General features: G+C 40.4%; 2 protein-coding genes across 2 annotated transcripts in view; one reads left to right on the forward strand and one right to left on the reverse strand.

The window, feature by feature from the left end:
• The first annotated feature begins 4 nt into the window (after window positions 1–4).
• On the forward strand, window positions 5–5,331 carry RWDD2A (RWD domain containing 2A). Its single transcript, XM_084890636.1, has 3 exons — window positions 5–96; window positions 1,094–1,326; window positions 2,306–5,331. The coding sequence occupies exons 2-3, from the start codon at window positions 1,123–1,125 to the stop codon at window positions 2,981–2,983; spliced, it is 882 nt and encodes a 293-aa protein (XP_084746762.1). The 5' UTR covers window positions 5–96; window positions 1,094–1,122; the 3' UTR covers window positions 2,984–5,331.
• A 3,834-nt stretch (window positions 5,332–9,165) lies between these two features.
• ME1 (malic enzyme 1) overlaps window positions 9,166–20,422 on the reverse strand; it is a 135,462-nt gene continuing 124,205 nt past the window's right edge. Inside the window, exons 12-14 of the mRNA XM_084890631.1 lie at window positions 18,193–18,366; window positions 13,613–13,711; window positions 9,166–10,538 (exon numbers count right to left, since the gene is read on the reverse strand). Coding sequence (XP_084746757.1) covers window positions 10,422–10,538; window positions 13,613–13,711; window positions 18,193–18,366 — 390 coding nt within the window. The 3' untranslated portion in view covers window positions 9,166–10,421. The remainder of the gene's footprint in view (window positions 10,539–13,612; window positions 13,712–18,192; window positions 18,367–20,422) is intronic.

The raw sequence follows: 20,422 nt of genomic DNA on the forward strand, positions 1-20,422 counted from the left end.
CCCTCCGCCCGCCCCCCGCGCTGCTGGCGCCTGCAGGAACTGCGGCTCCAGGCTCCGAGCGGGCTGGGCGCTGTGTCCGCTGAATGACCAGGAAGGGTGAGGCCTCCGCGGGGGGCCCGGGGTTTGGGGCCAGGGGTCCGAGCACTGCGACCACGACATACCCAGCCCCGCCTGCAAATTTGGGTGGAGGGAGGAGGGATAGATCCATGTTTGGGGGAAGCTGGAGATCCGAGGGTCCCGGATGCGGGATGCCAGCCCCGATGTGAGGCCTCTGACCAGGGGGCCTCGGTCACCTGATGTCCCGCATCCGCTTCTCCAGGCCGGGAGTTCATCTCCCAAACCTTTGGATGCCGGATTCTTGGGCCTCCGCCCCGCCCCATCTCCGCTCAGATGGACACTAACCCTCATTTTATTTATGTAACTGTAGGATCCCCCTCCTCCCTCCCTCCATCTCCCCAGCTACACGTAGACCCCTGGGGCAGAGGCGAAGGGATCCGAATCGTCGGAGCTCTCTGGACGCCGCCCGGGGCCGGCTGGCTCTCGGGAGAGGCGGAAAGGACCACTCGGGAGGGACCCTGGGCGCCGACGTGGTGGGACCACCTCTGACGGTGGTGGTGGTGGCTGGGCCCACAAGAACCCAGAGCCGGGGAACCCAAAGCTCCGGCCCCCCACCCCCCAGCACTGCGGGGCTCCCACACCGCAGAGTCCAGCTCCGCCCACGCCAGGGACCTGGGAGGATGCAAGCCGGGCCCCTGGCCTTTTCCCAAAACCCAGGCTCGCTGTGCATCCGCAGGTGTTTGCCAACCACCTGCAAGGGAATAATTCGGAGCACTTGTTGAAAGTCCACATCCCCGGATCCAGATCGGGAGCGGGAGTGGGGGGAAGGGCCGGGAATCTGAATTCTAAAGAAGTATCTTGGGGAGGCTGTGCATACTAGATTTTGGATCCGGGAGGTAAGGCAGAAAGTGTAAGTGTCCCCGGTTTGTACCCCTCGCTCTATGTCCAGTGTCCCTGCAAAACCGCTTCCACGCGAAGGGGACGTCGGGAAATTTCGCTGAGCATTGCTGACTGGCAAATCCCTGGGCCTTTCCAGTTTTCCTGGCAGGTTGATTTCTAGGCAACATGTCCTCCGCTTCTGTTAAAGAGTGCCTGCAGCTCCAGCTGCTGGAGATGGAAATGCTATTGTCCATGTTTCCCAACCAAGGGGAAGTGAAACTGGAGGATGTAAATGCCCTGACGACCATAAAAAGGTATTTGGAAGGCACAAGGGAGGCGCTGCCACCAAAAATCGAATTTGTGATTACACTCCAGATTGAGGAGCCCAAGGTAAGTGCCTTGAGTTGTTTTAATTATCAGGTGCCTCGTTTTTATTGGAAACACTTGAAACATGAGCTTTCAGTTTGAGGAAACAGGATATTTCTTTCCTTTCCTGGTTTGAAAACACCGTAAAATACGGTGCCCTGCAAATTGTCTTTAGTAAACATCCTGAGTTTTACATGAACAGGCACATCTTTAACAAATGTATCTAGTATTGTTTTGTTTTGTTTTTTAATTAAAAAACGTTTCACTACCATAATTCTACTGAGTCATCCAGTTTTTTACCAATCCAACTATTATCGTATGGGTTCTCTTGTACATATATGATTTTCACAAATATAAATGTGGCCTTTAGCAAAACTGGCTTTTAAGGAGTGAATGGCTGTTTCTTTGGTGGTGCCCTAACACAGCAAATAGATAGAAATCTAAACACTGAAAATGAATTTTCCTCATTCTGACCCACTCATCTCCAGCATTACCATGGCAGAGGCAGTAAGCAGACTAGACACTTGAGAGCCACTCTTCTATTTCCTACCCATCCTTTATCACTCCCACAGGGAGAGGTCTTGGTTCCCCAGGCTGGATTCAGTCGCCCTGTTTACGCATTTCCATGGGTCCCTGCACTCTTCCATAGTAATGCTGCTCACCACTGAAATGAAATACTGGGCTATGCATAATTTTTTGTTTAATGTCTGTCTCTCCTTCACTAGGCTCTAGACTTCACCAGGGTAGAAATGGTGTCTTCACTTCTTTATTCTAGCATAGGGTACCTGGCACCTGGTTAGGTGTTTGATAAATACTGGGATAAATGAATGTATAAATCGAAGGAATAGCGTCAAGTACTTAGTACAGTGTCTGGCACACAGATGCCAATAGTAGCAATAACTATTATACTTAATAAAATCGTGCAGTCGCTACTGATAAACTATTGTAGCTGAGGTGATTTGATGGTACTTGATTTAAAAATCTATTTGATTTCCATTTTAAGGTGAAAATTGATTTGCAAGTAACCATGCCCCACAGCTATCCCTATGTAGCACTGCAGCTGTTTGGACGGTCATCTGAGCTGGACAGACAACAGCAGCTACTTCTCAACAGAGGGCTCACTTCCTACATAGGGACTTTTGATCCAGGTGAGCTCTGTGTCTGTGCAGCCATCCAGTGGTTACAGGACAACAGTGCCTCCTATTTCCTGAACAGAAAGCTTGTTTATGAACCATCTACACAAGCAAAGCCGGTCAAGAACGTATTTCTCCGAATGTGGATCTACAGCCACCACATTTATCAGCAGGACCTAAGGAAGAAGATTTTGGATGCTGGGAAGAGGTTAGATGTGACTGGATTTTGCATGACAGGAAAGCCTGGTATCATCTGTGTGGAAGGCTTCAAAGAGCCCTGTGAGGAATTCTGGCACACGATCAGGTATCCCAACTGGAAACACATTTCCTGTAAGCATGCGGAAAGTATCGAGACTGAAGGAAATGGAGAGGACCTGAGACTCTTCCATTCTTTCGAAGAATTACTCCTTGAGGCCCATGGTGACTACGGATTAAGGAATGACTATCACATGAATCTGGGCCAGTTCTTAGAATTCCTAAAAAAACACAAAAGTGAGCATGTTTTCCAGATATTATTTGGCATTGAAAGCAAAAATTCAGATTCTTAGGAGGCTATTCCTATTAAAAGGCCTATACTTGTAATCTCACCAAGTCAGTATCTCTGTTAATAAAACCAAAATAAGCTGGCTGGTGGCTGTTTAGTGTCCCCGTGAGAAACCTGGCTGCAGAATTTTCACACGGGCCTTTTAACTTGTCAGCAGTGCGCTCCTGATGTTATGTCCATGCTCTTGTATTAACTGGAAACTATTTAACTGTCACTTAATAAAAGCAGTCAATTCAACTGGGGAAGCTGATTTGATTAAAGAGGAGTCCAAAGCCCATAGTTAATGTCAATAGTCCAACTGCATCTTTGAATTCACAAATAAGAATAACAACTCTCCCTTTCATGATGCTAATATACAGATGGCACACCACACTTTCATTATGAGGGATAAATTCTAAATCAAGTTTAAAATGAGAACAAAGACATAGCATGTTTGCTACATTTCTTACTTTATTTGAAACTCCTGATTTTGAGATTTTTCTTTCAGTAAAACTGAAGCCTATCTGTAATGGCAGAGGAAATCAGAAGTCTCAAGAGCAATGAAGAGAACATGTGCTCTTTGGCTGTTTGCATCAGTTGATTAATGATACCAAAGAGAACGATACAGTATTCTTAGTTCAGTTCTTAGCCACACAAAAAAGATATGATTTCTTATCTACGAAGTGTTCCACAGGCGATGCATACTGGCTGCCTTTGTCAGGGCAAGCGTGTGGAGAGGACCAGTGTGGATGCCTGTGGACCTCATCTCTCTGGGGGAAATTGAGCTCTACGTTTTGGCGGAAAGTCACTGTCATCTCTCCTGAAAATTCCAAGCTTCACAGGCTTCACCAGCCTTTTTCAAAATGAGAGTTTATTTCCATAAATCCTATGAAATTGGCACTTGCCAAACTTTTTCATTACAAAGTATCTGCTGCTCTCAAGAATTTCTGGGAGTCTCTGTGTTAAGGGGTACCCTGAGCTGCCTCTGGTTTCCATGGCCTCCCTGCCTTTGTCAGGAAGCACTTCCTTCTACTGGGTCCCCGGCACCCCACTGAGGCCAGTCTCCAGGATGCCCAAGCTGGATGCTGAGATTTAGACACTTGCAGGGGAATGCCTGACTCCCCGTATTACCATACGTGGTTAGATGCCAATCACTGCTGCAAGTGCTGGGGAGCTTCCAGGATTTTTTATAACAGTTCATTCTGATTGTACTCTCCATGTCTAAGATGTAGACACATGTCCGTGGGCCAGGGTGAGGACAAACGGGATAGAGTGACCAGACACAAAGCTGAGTCTCTTGACCTTGAAGCCTTGGAACTGGGTCCACTCTGTTCTACCAATGCTCTTAGTTCAGAATGAGTTTCAGGGCACATCTCAGAGGCTGTGTCCTGGGCCTGCCTTGCCAAATCGTCCGTTTGCCCTTCCCAGCCTGGGATGTAGCTGGGATTCAGACTGGAGCCTCACGCTTTTCTTATAAACAAAGGAACGAATAAGATTTACATGGACTGAAAACAACTTCATGTAGCATTTCCCATACAATCTCTCACAAACCATCAATAAGTATAATTAATATTTACACATTTTTAGGCTAAAAAAAAAATACCTCCATTAATTTTCTTCCTTTAAATTGAGACAATATGCGCCAAGCACCTAATATATGTGCAAACCACTCAGCAGTTTTTCTGATTAAATTGGCAAAAGTAATGACATATAAACAAGCTTAAAGAATCAATATATGGAACAAAAACAACTCAAAGGTATAAATTCTAGCTTATGAAACCTTTCCTGCTTCTGTAACTATTTCTGATGGTAATTTTTCAGAGCCAACTTTTACATGCCCAATATGAGCATGTGGCAATATTTTATTCCTATTAGAAGCATTAATAATCAACATTAATTATGGGAGAAGTACAGGTTTTAGAGAAAAAATACATACATGAACATTCAAAGCTTAGCTGTCTATGTACAGCAAACTGCTGGTTTTGTTTAGTCTGCTTGATAAAAGCACATAGAACTGCCCACCCCACCCCGCCACACACTTTGGGAACTGCCCCTTCTCTGAATGGTTTGGGAGAAGTGAATGAAACCAAGTCGCTCACTGGAAACTTCCTATAAAGGAAGGTTTGATCTCTTGCTGCTTAAATCCATAGTGTCACCCGCATTTCTGACATACTGAATGCTTGGCTAACACCTCTTTTGAGCTATCCAATGTCCTTTATTTTTTCTTAAAGGAACCAGTCTCCATTGTCTGTAACAAGAATCCTGATACTGTATACATACCTTATATTTTTTAATGGTTATTTGCAAAGAAAGCTCATTATAAATGTCGCAGTGTCTTTTTGAAACCGAATTAAATCAATATTTCTCCAAGTATACTCTTTGCTTTTTATTCCTTTTTGGTCTATTGCTAGTATGTGTTAGGCTAAGTGCTGAGAATACGTGTACAATGGGCCAGGTGACTTAAAGGACCCTATCACAACATCCCCATATTAAATTAGAAATACGTTGTCTGTGAACTTATTTCCAGGTATGACAGCTTACATGCTACCCATCCCTTCTGAGAACTTGCGAAGGCCCTGAGGGAGCCTATCTGAGGTCTTCACAGTTTTCTTTGCTTTTACCTCAAGTAGCCCAAGGGTAAGTTGAAAGAATAGGTATTTCTGAAGAGGCAAGCATGGTTTGATCAAAAACCCTGGTCTAACACAGAATCCTGATTTGCCTCAATACTGAGCCCATTCTATTATATCTCCCTTTGGACTGCACTGCAGCCAGGAGCAGAGGGATAGGACTTTATTTTTCTTCAACCAGTGAAAGCTGGAAGCATGTGGACCTCCCATAAATGGGTTTGGTGAGAAAAAGCATTTTAACAAAATTCAGCATCCATTTGTGATTTTTAAAGAATTCAACAATCCAAAGTTGCAAAATTCAAAGAAGCCCAACAAACACTGAGGGTCCTTCTTAGTCGGCGGTGGAACAAAGTACACTATTTGGAGGTGACATGCCAACATGCACCAGACACAGGACCTCCACAAACTTGGCTGAGGCTCTTATGCTTCCTTTGGATCGATCTGCCCATTAGCACACTGTACTTTTCAGATATCCATGGAACCTGACGGCACTTGTGCTCAGGTCCTATGAGCACAGCATGACCGATGTGTTAGACCAGCCTGTGCACTGTACAATGGTGAGATGATCAAGGTCTGGTAACGGGACTGTATTCTGGGACAGTATCAGAGAGTTAATGAAATCTTAACAAAAGACAGTATATAATGTTGCTTGATGATAGCACAAACTGCTTTGGGGCCCTCTGCTTACTGGAATAAAGGAGAAACAAACAAAAAAGCATTAGATAAATCAACAGCTACCTACTGATTTGCTCCAAGAAAGAGAAATTGTTTCACAGGAGCTGTCATCCTTTTTTAAAAATATATATATTTTATTGATTTTTTTACAGAGAGGAAGAGAGAGGGATAAAAAGCTAGAAACATCAACCAGCTGCCTCCTGCACACCCCCCACCGGGAATGTGCCAGCAACCAATGTACATGCCCTTGACTGGAATTGAACCTGGGACCTTTCAGTCCGCAGACCGACGCTCTATCCACTGAGCCAAACCGGTTTTGGCTGTCATCCTTTTTTTTTTTTAATGGCTTTTATTTTATTTTTGTTTTTCATAAATATACATATTTTATTGATTTCAGAGCGGAAGGGAGAGGAGAGATAGAAACATCAATGATAAGAGAGAATCTTTGATTGCCTGCCTCCTGAATCCTTCCCCCAACCGGGGATGGAGCCCTGACTGGGAACCAAACCATGATCTGGTTCATAAGTTAATGCTCATCTACTGAACCACACCAGCTGGGCGCAGCTGTAATACACCAGTGGGGTCTCTAGGCCTGCCCTGTGCCCTCTTGCAATATGGGACCCCTCAGGGGATATCATAGAGCCAGTTTTGTCCTGATCCCGCAGGCCACTCCCTATGGGAGGGCACCAGATGCAGGGCTCTGAACCTCTCCCAATTGGGACTGATTGGGTGCAAGCCCATGGCAGGCTCAGTGGGACCAGGATAAGTGAGAGCGGCAGGTGAGAGCTGCAGGCAGCATTCGACTGTGGGGTTTCAGCCCAAACCCTGCAGGCCACCCTGAGGAACCCCACCAGTTCACGAATTTATGCACCAAGCCTCTAGTAGCTACATAAAAGAGACTGGTGGTTGACAGAGATGGGACTGTGTGGGGATTGGGAAATTGGTGAGAGGGGTTGAAACATATCATTTCCAGATATAAGATAAGTCACGGGATTATAATGTTCAGTATGCTGACTATATATATGAAAGCATAATATGCAAATCGATTAGACAGTGGAATGACTGATCGGCTATGACATGCACTGACCACTAGGGGGCAGATGCTCAACACAGGAGCTGTCCCCAACCTGCAGGCCCCAATCGCCCAATGGGGAACAGGGAACAGGGAGTGGGTGGCGGGGCTGGCTGCTACCCCCCCCCCCCCCTCCCGGGGAAGATTGGCTCTGATTGTAGGCCAGGCTTAGGGACCCTAACCGGGCATGAATTTCATGGGGCAGGCCTCTAGTAGTTAATACTACTCTACTGCAAATCCCCTGTCATACATCCCCATTCTAAATCCAGGTCCTACAGTTTCCTGGTCATTACTCCTTACTTTTAGATGAGGCCTGGTAAGGCTATGAATGCAACTCCTGGTATAATTTGGAAACCAGACAGTTATGTAATACCTTGTATTTCAGTTATTTCAGCCTTACAGCTGGTAAGAGAGAAGATATTCTTTTAGCAAAAACATAGGCATTTTTCTCATGTTTATACTGTGCCTTGAGCTGAGAACTTAAGCCTTTGAGCCTAAATTATCCCTTTATGATTCCATCTCTGTAGAGCAACTAATCTATCCCATAGTCCTGGATTTCTTCACCCTTTATAGTTTCATGGCAGCAGCCATTTATCAGTCAAAACCTTTCCACTCTTAGATAATACATCCCATCATTTATTTAACCTCAAGTTTGTGTTTTGGAGGTCTCAAAGATATTTTGCTTCAATCATTTTTATTAGCTTTATATTTTACTATTCATACTTAAGTATTTACCCATTTAAAGTCTACCTTTTTACATAGTAGTATATAATTTTAATTTTCTCTATAGTTTTCAGTTTTCCTAATCTTTTTAACTACATAATCCATTTTTTACCTCTGATTGTAGTGCTGCCTTTATAATTCATACATTCAGGGGGTCTCTGTGAGCTTCTCGTTCTATTCAATTGTTCTATATATTCTCATGACTTATGTAAATATAAATGTCTGGATATAAGAGTACCCAGTTATTAATATGAACAAATTAATGTGAAATATCCCTTAGTATAAAAAAATAATGTGAAATATCCCATTAATATTTTTATATTGATTGCATGTCAAAATGATAATCTGAATATGCTGGTTTAAATAAAATATATTATTAATATAAATTCCATTTTTCTTTTTACGAAGCTATTAGTAATTGTACATGTAACTCACTTTCATTTTCTCTTGGACAGTGCTGTTCTAGACGGCACTCTAGTGAAGTACAATGAAAAGAGAACAGACTAAGAAGAAAGACAAACACAGATTTAAAGCCCGCCTCCTTTACTTCCCAGTATTAGCTCTGTGGACTTGGCAAAATATCTACTTCATAAGGGAATTGTGGGGACTACATTAAAAAAGATAATGTACAGAGAAAACATGCTACCTAGTAAGTAACCATCCAAAGCTGTTTTAATATCTTCCTCTAAGCTCATTAATTTTGTATATAACATGTATTAAATAAACTAAGTTCATATTGAAATTAACTATAAGAATATTTTAATTCATTATATATTGTCACATGACCATCAAGACCCAGCATTATTCTTAAATGAACAATACTTTAAGAGAAAAAACAATTATTTTACACTTTTCTTCATTCATTTTTTCTATGCTTTAATTAGTCTTTTGCATAGGTAAGTACATTTACTTAGAGCTATTAGACAACATGGAAACAGACAAAAAAAGAGGCGTTCTGCATCTTATCAAAATAACTATATTCAGGAAATTCTTGACTAAATCTTATCTCCAGAAATATTCCCATCCCTTCCACTCCCACTTAAAGCAATTTGTAATCTTCCACTTACAATAAAATCATTTTATAGTATAGTTCACCTTGAACATCTTTAATATATTCTTTAAAAGCATTACTTCAAAAACCAGGAAATTCTCTGAAAAATTCTACAAGTAAATAGCAAACATTATTGTACCTGAGCTTATGAACTTAAAATTGTCTCCACTAGTTCAGTGATTAGTTTCTATTAAAGTAAAGCTTGAAATGAACATAAATTTCTTGGCTGTAACTACTAATGGTAATTAGAATATTTTAATATCTAATGTAAAGATTTCTGATATTGGGGGGTGGTTACAAAACTTTCTCCAAATTCAAAGGAAACTGTGTTACTGTAACTACAAAAGGAGAGAATCAAGGGGACATCAGGGCAGGTCACTCAAGGGGGAAGCCAGCTTGTCCGGGAACCGGGCTCTTGCTCCTGACTCTGCAGATCCTTTGTCTTAAGAGGTTGGCTCCACAGATAGCCCTTTCTCAAGGAGCTGACCTACTCTCCCTTCTGTTCTTCCCCCTGCTCAGGCTGTGCTGAACTGAAGGTACCTACCTCAGGACAGGAGCCATAGTCCTCAAAGGCCTGGCAGCAGGACAGTGGAGCGAAGGACAGGGCACTCAGGGGAAAGAAAGGTGCTATTATTAATAGAAGGGATGTGTGATGGAGGCCAAGGTGATAAGAAGATGTAACAATGGAGAAAGAATATTAAAATCTAAGCTGCCCAATGCATTGTAAACAGCAATAATCTTTCTTAGAAATGTTAGAATTCAGTTGCACCAAAAGAACAAGTATTATCTGGAATTGGAATAAAAATACCTGAGAAGTTATATTTCTCTAGGCAACAAGGTGTTATTTCTGTTTTTAGCAAAAGTTCATTTATGCCTAAATATATTTCTGTCTATATATAAAAAAAGATTTTTAACAAAATGGTCAACCAAAGAATGTTGGGTTTTAATTTTAATCATATCAATTTATTACTAATTTTGGTCTTCCCATTAGTTCCCTATATAAAAATAATAGGTTTCTCAGTAGTAGATACAATAGCTTTTAAAGAGAACTTGAGCAAAATAAGATAGAAATCATAAATAACCAGACAGTAAATGAAGCAAAATTGTCTAGTATGATATGTACCCTAAAGGGTTTTAATATTTTCCCATAAATTTTTAGATTTTAAAGTAATATTATCTTAATCTAGCATATTGTAAATCATTATAAAAGATTCTAATCTTGAAAAATTATGAAAGACTTCAGATCTCATTAATGGATTTAGAAATGTTAGTTATTATGTTGCTGGTCAGGTTTGGTCTGTATTTTCTGGGCCTCTTAAGGTAGAATCTGGTCATAATCAGTGTTATACATCCGAGAGCAGACAAACGCTTCCTTGTTTGGGGGTTCAGGATAAATTGTAGCTGTCTTTTCTTGGTATGCATCTTCCACAATCTAGAAATAGAAAAAGAGTATTAGTTATATTTTAATGAACAGAGGTTATGATGAGTGCATGGCAGAAGTTTTTGTTCTGAAAAATTAATATATAATTTATAACTTGTCTGTTTTCAAAAACAGCAAGTTGTATTAAAGCACACATATACAAAGAAGATATAAAATGGAAATCAAATATAAATTATGTAGCAAGAGGCGAATGTGATAATAGCAACAAAGGGAAGTGTGGATGGTAGAGATTTACAAGAAATCACAACAGGATTTCTCAGATAATGTGGAAAACATCTTGAAATGATCTGACTGGTAATTAACTGAACTGAACATCGCAATATGCTTACTAAGTTTGAACTTCAACACCTTGCAGTTTTAATAATCTCTATTCTGACCACAGCCTCTTACAAAATCTTCTTTACTCCAGTCTCCTGACCCTGCTCACCTCACCAGCAGGACTCCGTGGGCAGTATTAACGCTCCTTCCCAGCCTCACAGACCCTGTTTCCATGTCTGTGTCACACTCTCCATTCTAGTCAACCGCATGGGGAGCCCTCAGTGCCGGCTTTCTCCTGTCATGGCTCTCTCCCAAAATGTCCTACTATCCCTGACCTCCCTGGGATACATGGTTACACATTATACCTTCATCTTCCTTTTGAAAAATAAAATAAAAAAGCAACTTCCTCTCAGATTTCCCACCGGTAATTTCAAACCTCGGAATTTAACTCTTCATTTAACTCTCACCACTCTTCTGAGAAAATTCCAATTAATCTGAGAAAACAATCTCAATTTCCCTTTTCACCAACTCAAACTATCTCCTCTTCCTCTTCAAACATCTTCTCTTCCCATATTTTCTTTGAGAAAAGTGGATTTTCCCTCTTGTTAGAATGAATCACTCACTTCCTATGTGCTCTTAAATTCACTCCAGTTGCACTGAGGAGCTATTTGTGCACTAGAGTTATTTAGAGAGGTCTGTTTTTGAAGAAGATTAGAATGGTTAGGTATATCTTCTCAATATAAAACTATGCATTTATGAAAAATTATGGTTGTAAAGACTGTGCTATATTATGGAGAAATGTTTATGAAAATATCAGAAAACAAAACACCATGCATTATTAAATAATGTTAGAAAGGAAAGCAAATGCATGAAAAAAAGACTGGAAGCACACACACCAAAATGATGAGATGCTTCTGTTAGAAAAGTAGAATTTAGGCATGCCCCTCTTCTATTTTCCTAAAATGCATCGTTTCATTTCTGACATAGACTATGTGGAATTTCACTCCTCTTTCTGCTCCCAGGACACAGACTCTTAATGATCCTCTCAGTGAAATCTTCCCTCCCTCCTCGTCAAGGCCAAACTCTCTGGAAGAGTGGCTTGGATTGTGCTGCCTTTCTCTATTCTCCCCGGACTTCTTAAGTTCTTGTACCATTGAAATTGCTCTTTGTAATAGTTTCTGATGACTTCCAAAGTATAAATAAAAATTGTCATCATTCAAACGAGTTTTTCTCACCAGGACTTGGTTTTCTTAATCACAATGTCCACACCCATCCTGAAAGTGTGTCTTCCTTGAAATCATAACTTCTCTTCCTAACTGCTTTCTTTCTTCTGTCTTTTGGCAGAAAAGAAACGATGTTCTATCCTTTTCTTTTCTTTCCTTTCCATACTTGCTCTCTTGTAATCACAACTACTACCGGTATGTGGTGCAATAACCATTCAACCTAGTTAAAGACTAGTAGACACACATTAGGAGAAAATATGAGCATACTTTTACAAATAAATAACCAAGCAGATTATCTAAGTGGTTTTTGAATGATTACTTGAAGCACTGACCCTCAATCAACAAGATAAATAATGACATCTGAATCCAAAATGGTGTCATTTTGATAAACCTGCTAATAACTTTGGTTTTTAACCTGAAGCAATTTCGCCTCTGGGGGGACCAGTTGGCAATGGTCTGGAAACATTTTTGATTGTCACAACCATGCAGAGGTTACTGGCATCCATTGGGAAAAGGCCAGCGGTGCTGCTAAATATCCTTCAATGCCCAGGACAGCCCCACAACAGAGTCTTCCAGACAAAATGTGCATGAGGTTGAGAAACTCTAGCTTAAATATAAATAATTACTATTATCGGCTGAACTATGTCACCCCAAAATATTGAAGCCTTTACCTCCAGTACCTCTGAGGGTGACTGTGTTTGGAGCAGGGTCTTTAAGAGATAATTAAGTTAAAACGAGGCTGTTTGGGTGGGCCCTAACCCATGTTGACTGGTGTTTCTAGAAGGTAAACGTACAGAGACACCAGGGATATGTATACACAGAAGAAAGACCCCATGAAGACACAGAGAAGGCAGTCACCCACAAGCGGAGGAGAGAGGCCTCCAAAAATATTAGTCCTGCTTATGCCTGAATCATAGATTTCTAGCCTCCAGAAATATGAGAAAATAAGTTTGTTTTAAAATCACCCAGTCTGTGGTATTTTGCTATGGCAGCCCTAGCAAACTAATACAACTATATTGCAAAAATATCAATTTCTCTCTCAGTTACAAAAGATTTCTCTATTAGGTTCTTTTTGGCTGATTCCTTCAAAAGCTCGTCTACCACCCCAACAGCTTTGAGTGGTTTGCCATCATTGCATTGCCCTTTGTCCTGTGTTAATAGTTGTGATCTTTAAGATGCCGCACACCATGGAGACGCAGGTCCACCCACCCTGGAGACACGGATAAGGCAGGTAGTTTAGAGTCTAAATGTCACCCTCCCACACCTGAAACATGTTGGCAACTTTCATAACTGTGATATAGAAGATACCAATTAAAAAAAGGTAAAGTGTAAAAGACCTAACTGAGAGGAAATCCTAAGGAATCACTTAAATTACAGGAGAGAAAAAGATTGATGGGGGAATTAATGATTCAGCTGATTCTTCCATTGCTACAGATCAGAGTCCCTAAGCTCTGCCAAGGCTCTGTGCCTTCTGACATAATAAGGTGACAGAAATTTCAAGAAAGTGGATTTTTAATACCTAAAAATGCATATTTAACAATAGAAGGAAGGAAAACCAATGAGGTTGAGCAAGCACAGTTTTACCTTTACTGCGATTTTCAGAGAAATATCTCTAATGATGTTCAAAGGAGGATACAGGCGGCCCTCTGCCAAGTGCTTATCTGACACTTCCTGAGCTATAACCTTAAAAAAAAGAAAAACAAAAAATGTTTACACTTCACACCATAGGACGTGGAGTTATGAGGATAATTAGGTGATGGTACATATGTGGTCACATATAGAAGCAGATCACATGAATGTGATCATCTAATTGCACCTCCCTCTTTATCAGCGGGAACACCGAGCCCAGACAGGCTTGGTGACTGGTGGGATCACACCAGTAGCGAAAAAGACAGGAACAGAATTTGGGTTTTCTCTTAATCCAGTTCCTGTCCTACTGTACCATGAAATGCCAGCAGCTCTCCCATTTGCTACACGAGAGGAACAGGGAGAGAGGAGTAGGAAGTTATAAGAGGATGACAGAGAGATGGAGAAGGAGCCTGAAAGCCGAGGAGGGAAGGTGTGCAAAGCTGATGATGCCCTTCTCCCAGCTCTCATAATCTCCCACAGGAGGGGAAGCAGAAGGCTGAGAAACCTACTTCAGAGCCGCCTTGCAAGTAGGATTTTAGTTTCCCACAGATTCTGGAGTATCTGGATCACCTAACTAGCATCAGCGTCTGCTGTCTGCAAACCACCCCCATTTCTAAGCCAAGCAGTGCACACATGCACACTTAAACATTTGCTAAGAAGGTAGATGGAGCTTATGTTCAGTGTTCTGACTACCACAACTTTTCACATGTCAATCATAACTCAGTAAAGTGGCTTTAAAAATAGGAGAAAACGTGGCATCTTGTGCCTCCTGAGGTGTTGCCCTGAGAAGGAGACAATCACTAGGCGTTCAGTGCTCCTCACAAAGCCATGGAACTTGAGATAAATCAGAAGGAACCAGTCAGAGGCCTAAATTGAGGAACACTGTAAAACAACTGGACTGGACTGGACTCTCCAATGTTAATGCCATAAAGGGAACAAAAGGCTAAAATATTCTTACAGATTAAAGGAATAGCCTAGGCGCTATGAAGGTCCTTTTAATGGCTAATTGTCAAAATTGAATTTGGATTGTGCTTTAAATAATAGTATTATTAATGTTCCTGAATTGATAACGTACATTGATCACATAAGAAATTTCCCAAAATACTTAGGGGTAAAGAGGCATAATATCTGTAAGTTGTTTTCAAATGGTTCACCAATAAAATACTATGTATATGCATATAATGGGTGAGTGAGAGGACACAGTGAAGAGAGGGCGTGAGGCCAGGAGGCAAGGCTTGCCTCCCAGAAGTGGACAGGCTGCTGCACGTTCAATGCCAAGCCAGGAGGGCTGCCCTGCTGGCACACTGGGTGCTCCCCTCAGAGGCCCGGGGACTGTCCAGAGTGCCAGGAGAGCCGGCGATCTCTGTGTGAGATATTAAACTGTCCAGAGCAGTTTTCAGCATTGGTGCCAGGCCATGAGATTTCGAGATGCATAAGATATCTAACTAGCATTTTTTTAAAATATATTTTATTGATTTTTTTTGACCCCCTCCCTCCCTCCCACACATCCCCTCCCTCCCCAGAGTTTTATGTCCATTGGTTGTACTTATATGCATGTATACAAGTCCTTCGGTTGATCTATTATCTCCCCCAGATCTTCCTCCCCTCCCCGCTGTAATTTGACTAACTAGCATTTTTACAATAACCCTGATAGTTACTTGCAGTTGCCAATCTAAAAATTCACCTAGATCTTCTGCTTGTTACTTTGATTAACTACAAATATAATCTAGATGAAAAGGACTTTCTTCTTTGTAGGGCCCTCTAACAGTGAGCCCATGTGGCACTGTATTTGTTCTTCTTGCTAAGATACATGACTATTCTGTGTAATTCAATTAAGTATTACTCGGTTTCTACAATATGATTTAGCATCATACCAGGTGCTACTGATATTTTTAAAGAAAAATATGGAAAGCTCTCTTTTTAAAAGGATGACTTACAATTTAATCATAAGGCAACACTTAATTGTTTAAAAAACGAAACTCCCACTGGCATAAAAGGAATGAAATTTAAATGCTGGTATGTTCAATGAAGATAGCTATGGCTAAGGAGAAAGACCACGAGCAGCCAGAGTGGTCACAAGAGGATGAGGGGGACGTAAGCAATAACCTGAAGGGTAGGCTTCAACTGGAATAATTTTCAGAGTTTTCCACGCAGGATAATAGATAGTAGATCATAGAGAGGAATTACATGTAAGTGTGTATGCATGGACATTTTGGGACGAGGGAGACTGAAAAGGATGTTGGCCTTCTAAGCTTTGGTGCCTGCTTAGAAAGGCCATGTCACTAATGCAAATGCAAATACTGAAGGCAAGGGAAGATGAGCAATATGGCTTTACATATCTTATGTTTAAGCAATCAGCAGGGTATTTCTGTGGAAATGCCCATTGGATAAGAAGACATGGTGAAGATGATAATAGAGATACACAGATTTGGCCAATTTTTGAATGATGATAATGGAAACAAGAGAATGGATGAGATCTCTCAAAGCAAAAGGGAAGGGAAAAAAAAAAAAAAAGGACCAAAAATGAATGCCAGAAAAGTGCTCATAACAAAAAAAACAAACAAACAAAAAACAAAAAAGACATGAAAGGAGGACACTGAAATCAATGAGGTGGTGTAAAAACCAGAATATTGTTTTGAAGCCTAAGTGAAAAGTAGAAAGCCCAAAAGATTTAGCCAGAGAAATCCCAAGCTCCTATAGGAACAACCAAACCATAATGACATCAACGTATTTTATTTATTTTTCTTCATGGTTTTTTGGTATTACTTTTTCCTGGATAGTAAATGGAAACTTTTTTTTTTTTTCATGCAACTTGTCACTAGAGGGTGCTGGAGTTATTTAGGAAAGAAAACTCTGGCTACTATGAGTAAAATACCTTTTTTTTTCTCCTTATGATGTATCTGCTATAAAATATAATCATTATGTTTTCCTTAATGTAACAGCTTGGAAAAGCTCTTTTAGTAATTAGACATGCAGTTACGTTCAACAAGACTTTTTGAGTTAAAAAACGCTGAAACATAGCTGCTGTGCTTTTATTGCAGGAACAAAAAAGAAAGAAGTGAAACATTATCGCTTCCAGACTTCTGTTCCCACAGAAGGACTCCGAGCCTGCACACTGGGATTACACTCCTTTAGATCACATCAATTTCATAAGAGTCTTGGTTGGCATTTTCATTGAATATTAATTGTTATTTCATTCAGTTCAGTTATAATGTTTGTACAGTGGTTTAATTTTAAGAGAAGAAATTCACTCTAATTTTCATTCATGAATTGTATCATTTTTGAATGGTATCAACTAATGAACATTCTGATAATCAAAAGCTCATGATTTTATATCTGATGGGAACTGGAAGTTCATGTTACCTTTTATGCTATATCTAATAAGTAATAAAGTGCTTTGTCTCTAGGGGTTTTGTATCTTTTGCTAGGATTTATGAAACTGTGGTGGGCTAATTTGTTAGCTTATCAACATGGTAAAATTTCAGAGCTTTCTCAGTTCTTAACAGTAGTAGCTTAGCAGAGCTCCCGTAGTGGGTCTTCTCTGTGATATTCTCAGGATCTGTCCTGAAGGCACACACTAAAATCCACCTCTATCCTTTTAGCAACATTATAAACAGCTAATTCCCTGTTTTAATTTCCTTTCCATTAAAAATACCAGAGTGGTTATGCCCTGGTCGGGTGGTCAGTTGGTTCGATACTTGATCAGGGCACATACCTAGGTTTCAGGTTTGATTCCTAGTCCGGGTGCATACAGAAGGCAACTAATGTCTCTCTCTCTCATCTCTCCACTCCTTCCTCTCTCTCTAAAATCAATACCAGCATATCCTTGGGTGAAGATTTAAAAAAAAAATACTAGAGTGTTTTCTGTTTTCTACACTGAACCCTGAATGATAAACACTTCTTCACTATACCAAATCAGGCTTTCATTTTAAATCTTCACAATGCCACTAATATTTTTCTAAGTAGAGAAATATTTATCACTTAACCTATAAATTAGAGATATTTTAATTTGAAAAAATTGATTTCAGGGAGGGAGAGAGAGAAAGAGATAAACATCAATGATGAGCGATTGATCAGCTGCCTCCTGCATGCCCCCTCTAGGGATTGAGCCCATAACCAGGGCATGTGCCATGACCAGGAATTGAACCATGGACCTCATGGTTCATATGTTGACATTCAACAATTGAGCAACACTGGCCTGGCTGGAAACAAAATTTTTTAATTGTCTCACTATTGGCACAAAATTTGAAAGTATAAAGATTAAAAAGAGGTTCCATTTAAGAAATCAGAACACAATTTTGTGGGTTTTTTGCTGGCTACTAAAGAACAATTTTTTTATTTTTTTTTTACAAGTGACTCAATATGAACCTGCCACCTGCCCCTTATTCTCTCGCCACTGGGAGAGATTTTCCCTCCTTCAGCTATACCTTCTAGGGAGTGAGTGAGATTGTACTAGATAAAGGCAACATTAGACAGCTACAGAGAGGTGCTTGGTATTTTACAGCCTGGGAGAACTTAAGAGTATTTCACAGTACCTCAGCAGTAGTGAGAAAAACCTTGTCCGTGATATGCCTCAATCCACACGCCACAACACCAAGAGCAACTCCAGGAAACACATAGGAGTTGTTGCCTTGGCCAGGATACAGGGTCCGACCATCTGGAAGAGTGACTGGATCAAAAGGACTGCCACTGGCAAAAATCGCACGCCCCTGCAACACAGACACACAACTGTGAAAAAAAGCTGGCTCCTTAAAACAAATGTACCACAGCAGAACTATCCCATTGAGCATTTAGAAAGAAGTTCAATTTTTCATCCCTAGTAAGTCTGGGCAAGTTGTTATGATGTTGGCAGTAAGTTCTTGAGTGGGTGATTATTACCACTCTTCACCTTCCTCTCCACTCCTAGAAGAGCACAGGACACCCGAAAGCTGGTCCCACTCGGCAGTGGTCCAACCTACAGGCCTGTCAACCATCTCTAATAGGCTTCCAATTATAGATTTCTGAAGCTAAAAATGATACATTAATATTGGAGTATTGGAAAGAATGACATTCTAGGTTAGAGTTTAGGGATTAACACCTTTCAACAGTCACTAGGACAAATTTTACATATTTCTACATTGTGAAGAATTACATGAAAAATCATATAGGAAATAAGCCCATTAGAACAAGTGGGATTAGCAAATAAGATTAATTTACCAATAATTGTCAGGGACTGTCTTTACTTTTTCCTAGATTCATATTTAGTCACAGTGCTCTTGAGGAACTTCATGTATTACATGCTTTAGATGGCATTAACCTGGGGCATGTTGGATGCCACATCCTATACTGCTGACCAAAAGGGAAGCATCTGTCTGATCTATGCGGGGAGGGTGGAGATGTCTTTAAAAGCATCTGGGCTTCTCAGACAGGAAGAGGAAACCCTGGACAAACAAAGCGTCACAGCTTAAGAAATGCACTGGAACAATCTGATATCCCACATCCCCAAAGCACAGTGTAATGATGATAAGCTGGGTTAGAACTTTGATCCCTCTTACATCTGGAGCAGCGACTGTCGACCTTGTCATCTCATGGCACACAGAACTAATTACTAAAGTTGCACAGCACTCCAAAAAATAGCTGATATTTTTTTTGCCAATCTGAGAAAAAATAGTTTAGATTAATTTTTACTCCAAAGTGACTTTGTGTCCATGGATTATGCGTACATGCATATAAGTTCTTTGGTTAAAAAACCAAATGCTCATATTTGTATATACATATTTCTGGTACCAAGAATTAACCAATTATCCTTATTATGCAACATGACCAATAAGATGCAACTAAATTATATGACGTATTTGTTTATGGTTTAAGACAGGGCATTCACACTGGATGGCTATTGTTGTGTTGGCTGTTGTCATTTTTTATTTGACGATCTAAGACAAAAAAGGTCAGTGCCCCTGACTAACTAGTCAGGTGGTGCATGTTTCAAAAAAAATTTCATTGAATTTACTGGGGTAACATTGGTTACCTTCCATCACCATTTATCCCAACTAGATCCTCTTCTACCTCCTCCCACTTCCTTTCCCCCTGTAATCACCATACTGTCATCTGTGATCTGTGTTCCTGAGTTTATTTATTTATTTATTTTTTGGGGGGGTGTTGCTTTTCTTAATCCTTTCATCATTTCCACCCAGCTCAGAAACCCCCCTCCCCTCTGACAGCTGTCAGTTTGTTCTCTAGGGTTTGCATGTTTTAAAAATTCTTGTGGCACACCAGTTGAAAATCGCTGAACTAGAGTCTAAACCCATTATGATATTAATAATATTAACTTATTCATTTTAACCAATGTCAGAGAATATCCAATGTACAAAGGTAAAATTGTATAATGAGTCAACCTATTCAGGATATAAAAAGATGAAAAGAGATGAGAAAGAAAATAAAAATTCTCATGGAGGTGTCTATAAGACACTACTATGTGTTATACAAGATTAGGTTATATTTTTAGACAAATATAATACCTTCAGCTTTGTTTAGCAGATAAAATATTTTATTACAAGTAACTTTCTAATGTAACTAAATTAATATTTGATATATATTAAATAAACAGTTATATGTACTATTTGGATGTACATACACCTTTGAAAATTTATAGGAAGAGACCTTCAATATTGCATTTATGCATGTTTAACCTCCTTCACTCCTTCTCCTCCTGCCCATCGCTCTATAATCATCATATTTTATGGAGGAATGGCAGTAAGTAAATGATAGCTAAATAAGCATTCTCAT

Source organism: Pipistrellus hanaki (assembly GCF_964339955.1).
Source record: "Pipistrellus hanaki genome assembly, chromosome: 7".
Taxonomy (NCBI): Eukaryota; Metazoa; Chordata; class Mammalia; order Chiroptera; family Vespertilionidae; genus Pipistrellus; species Pipistrellus hanaki.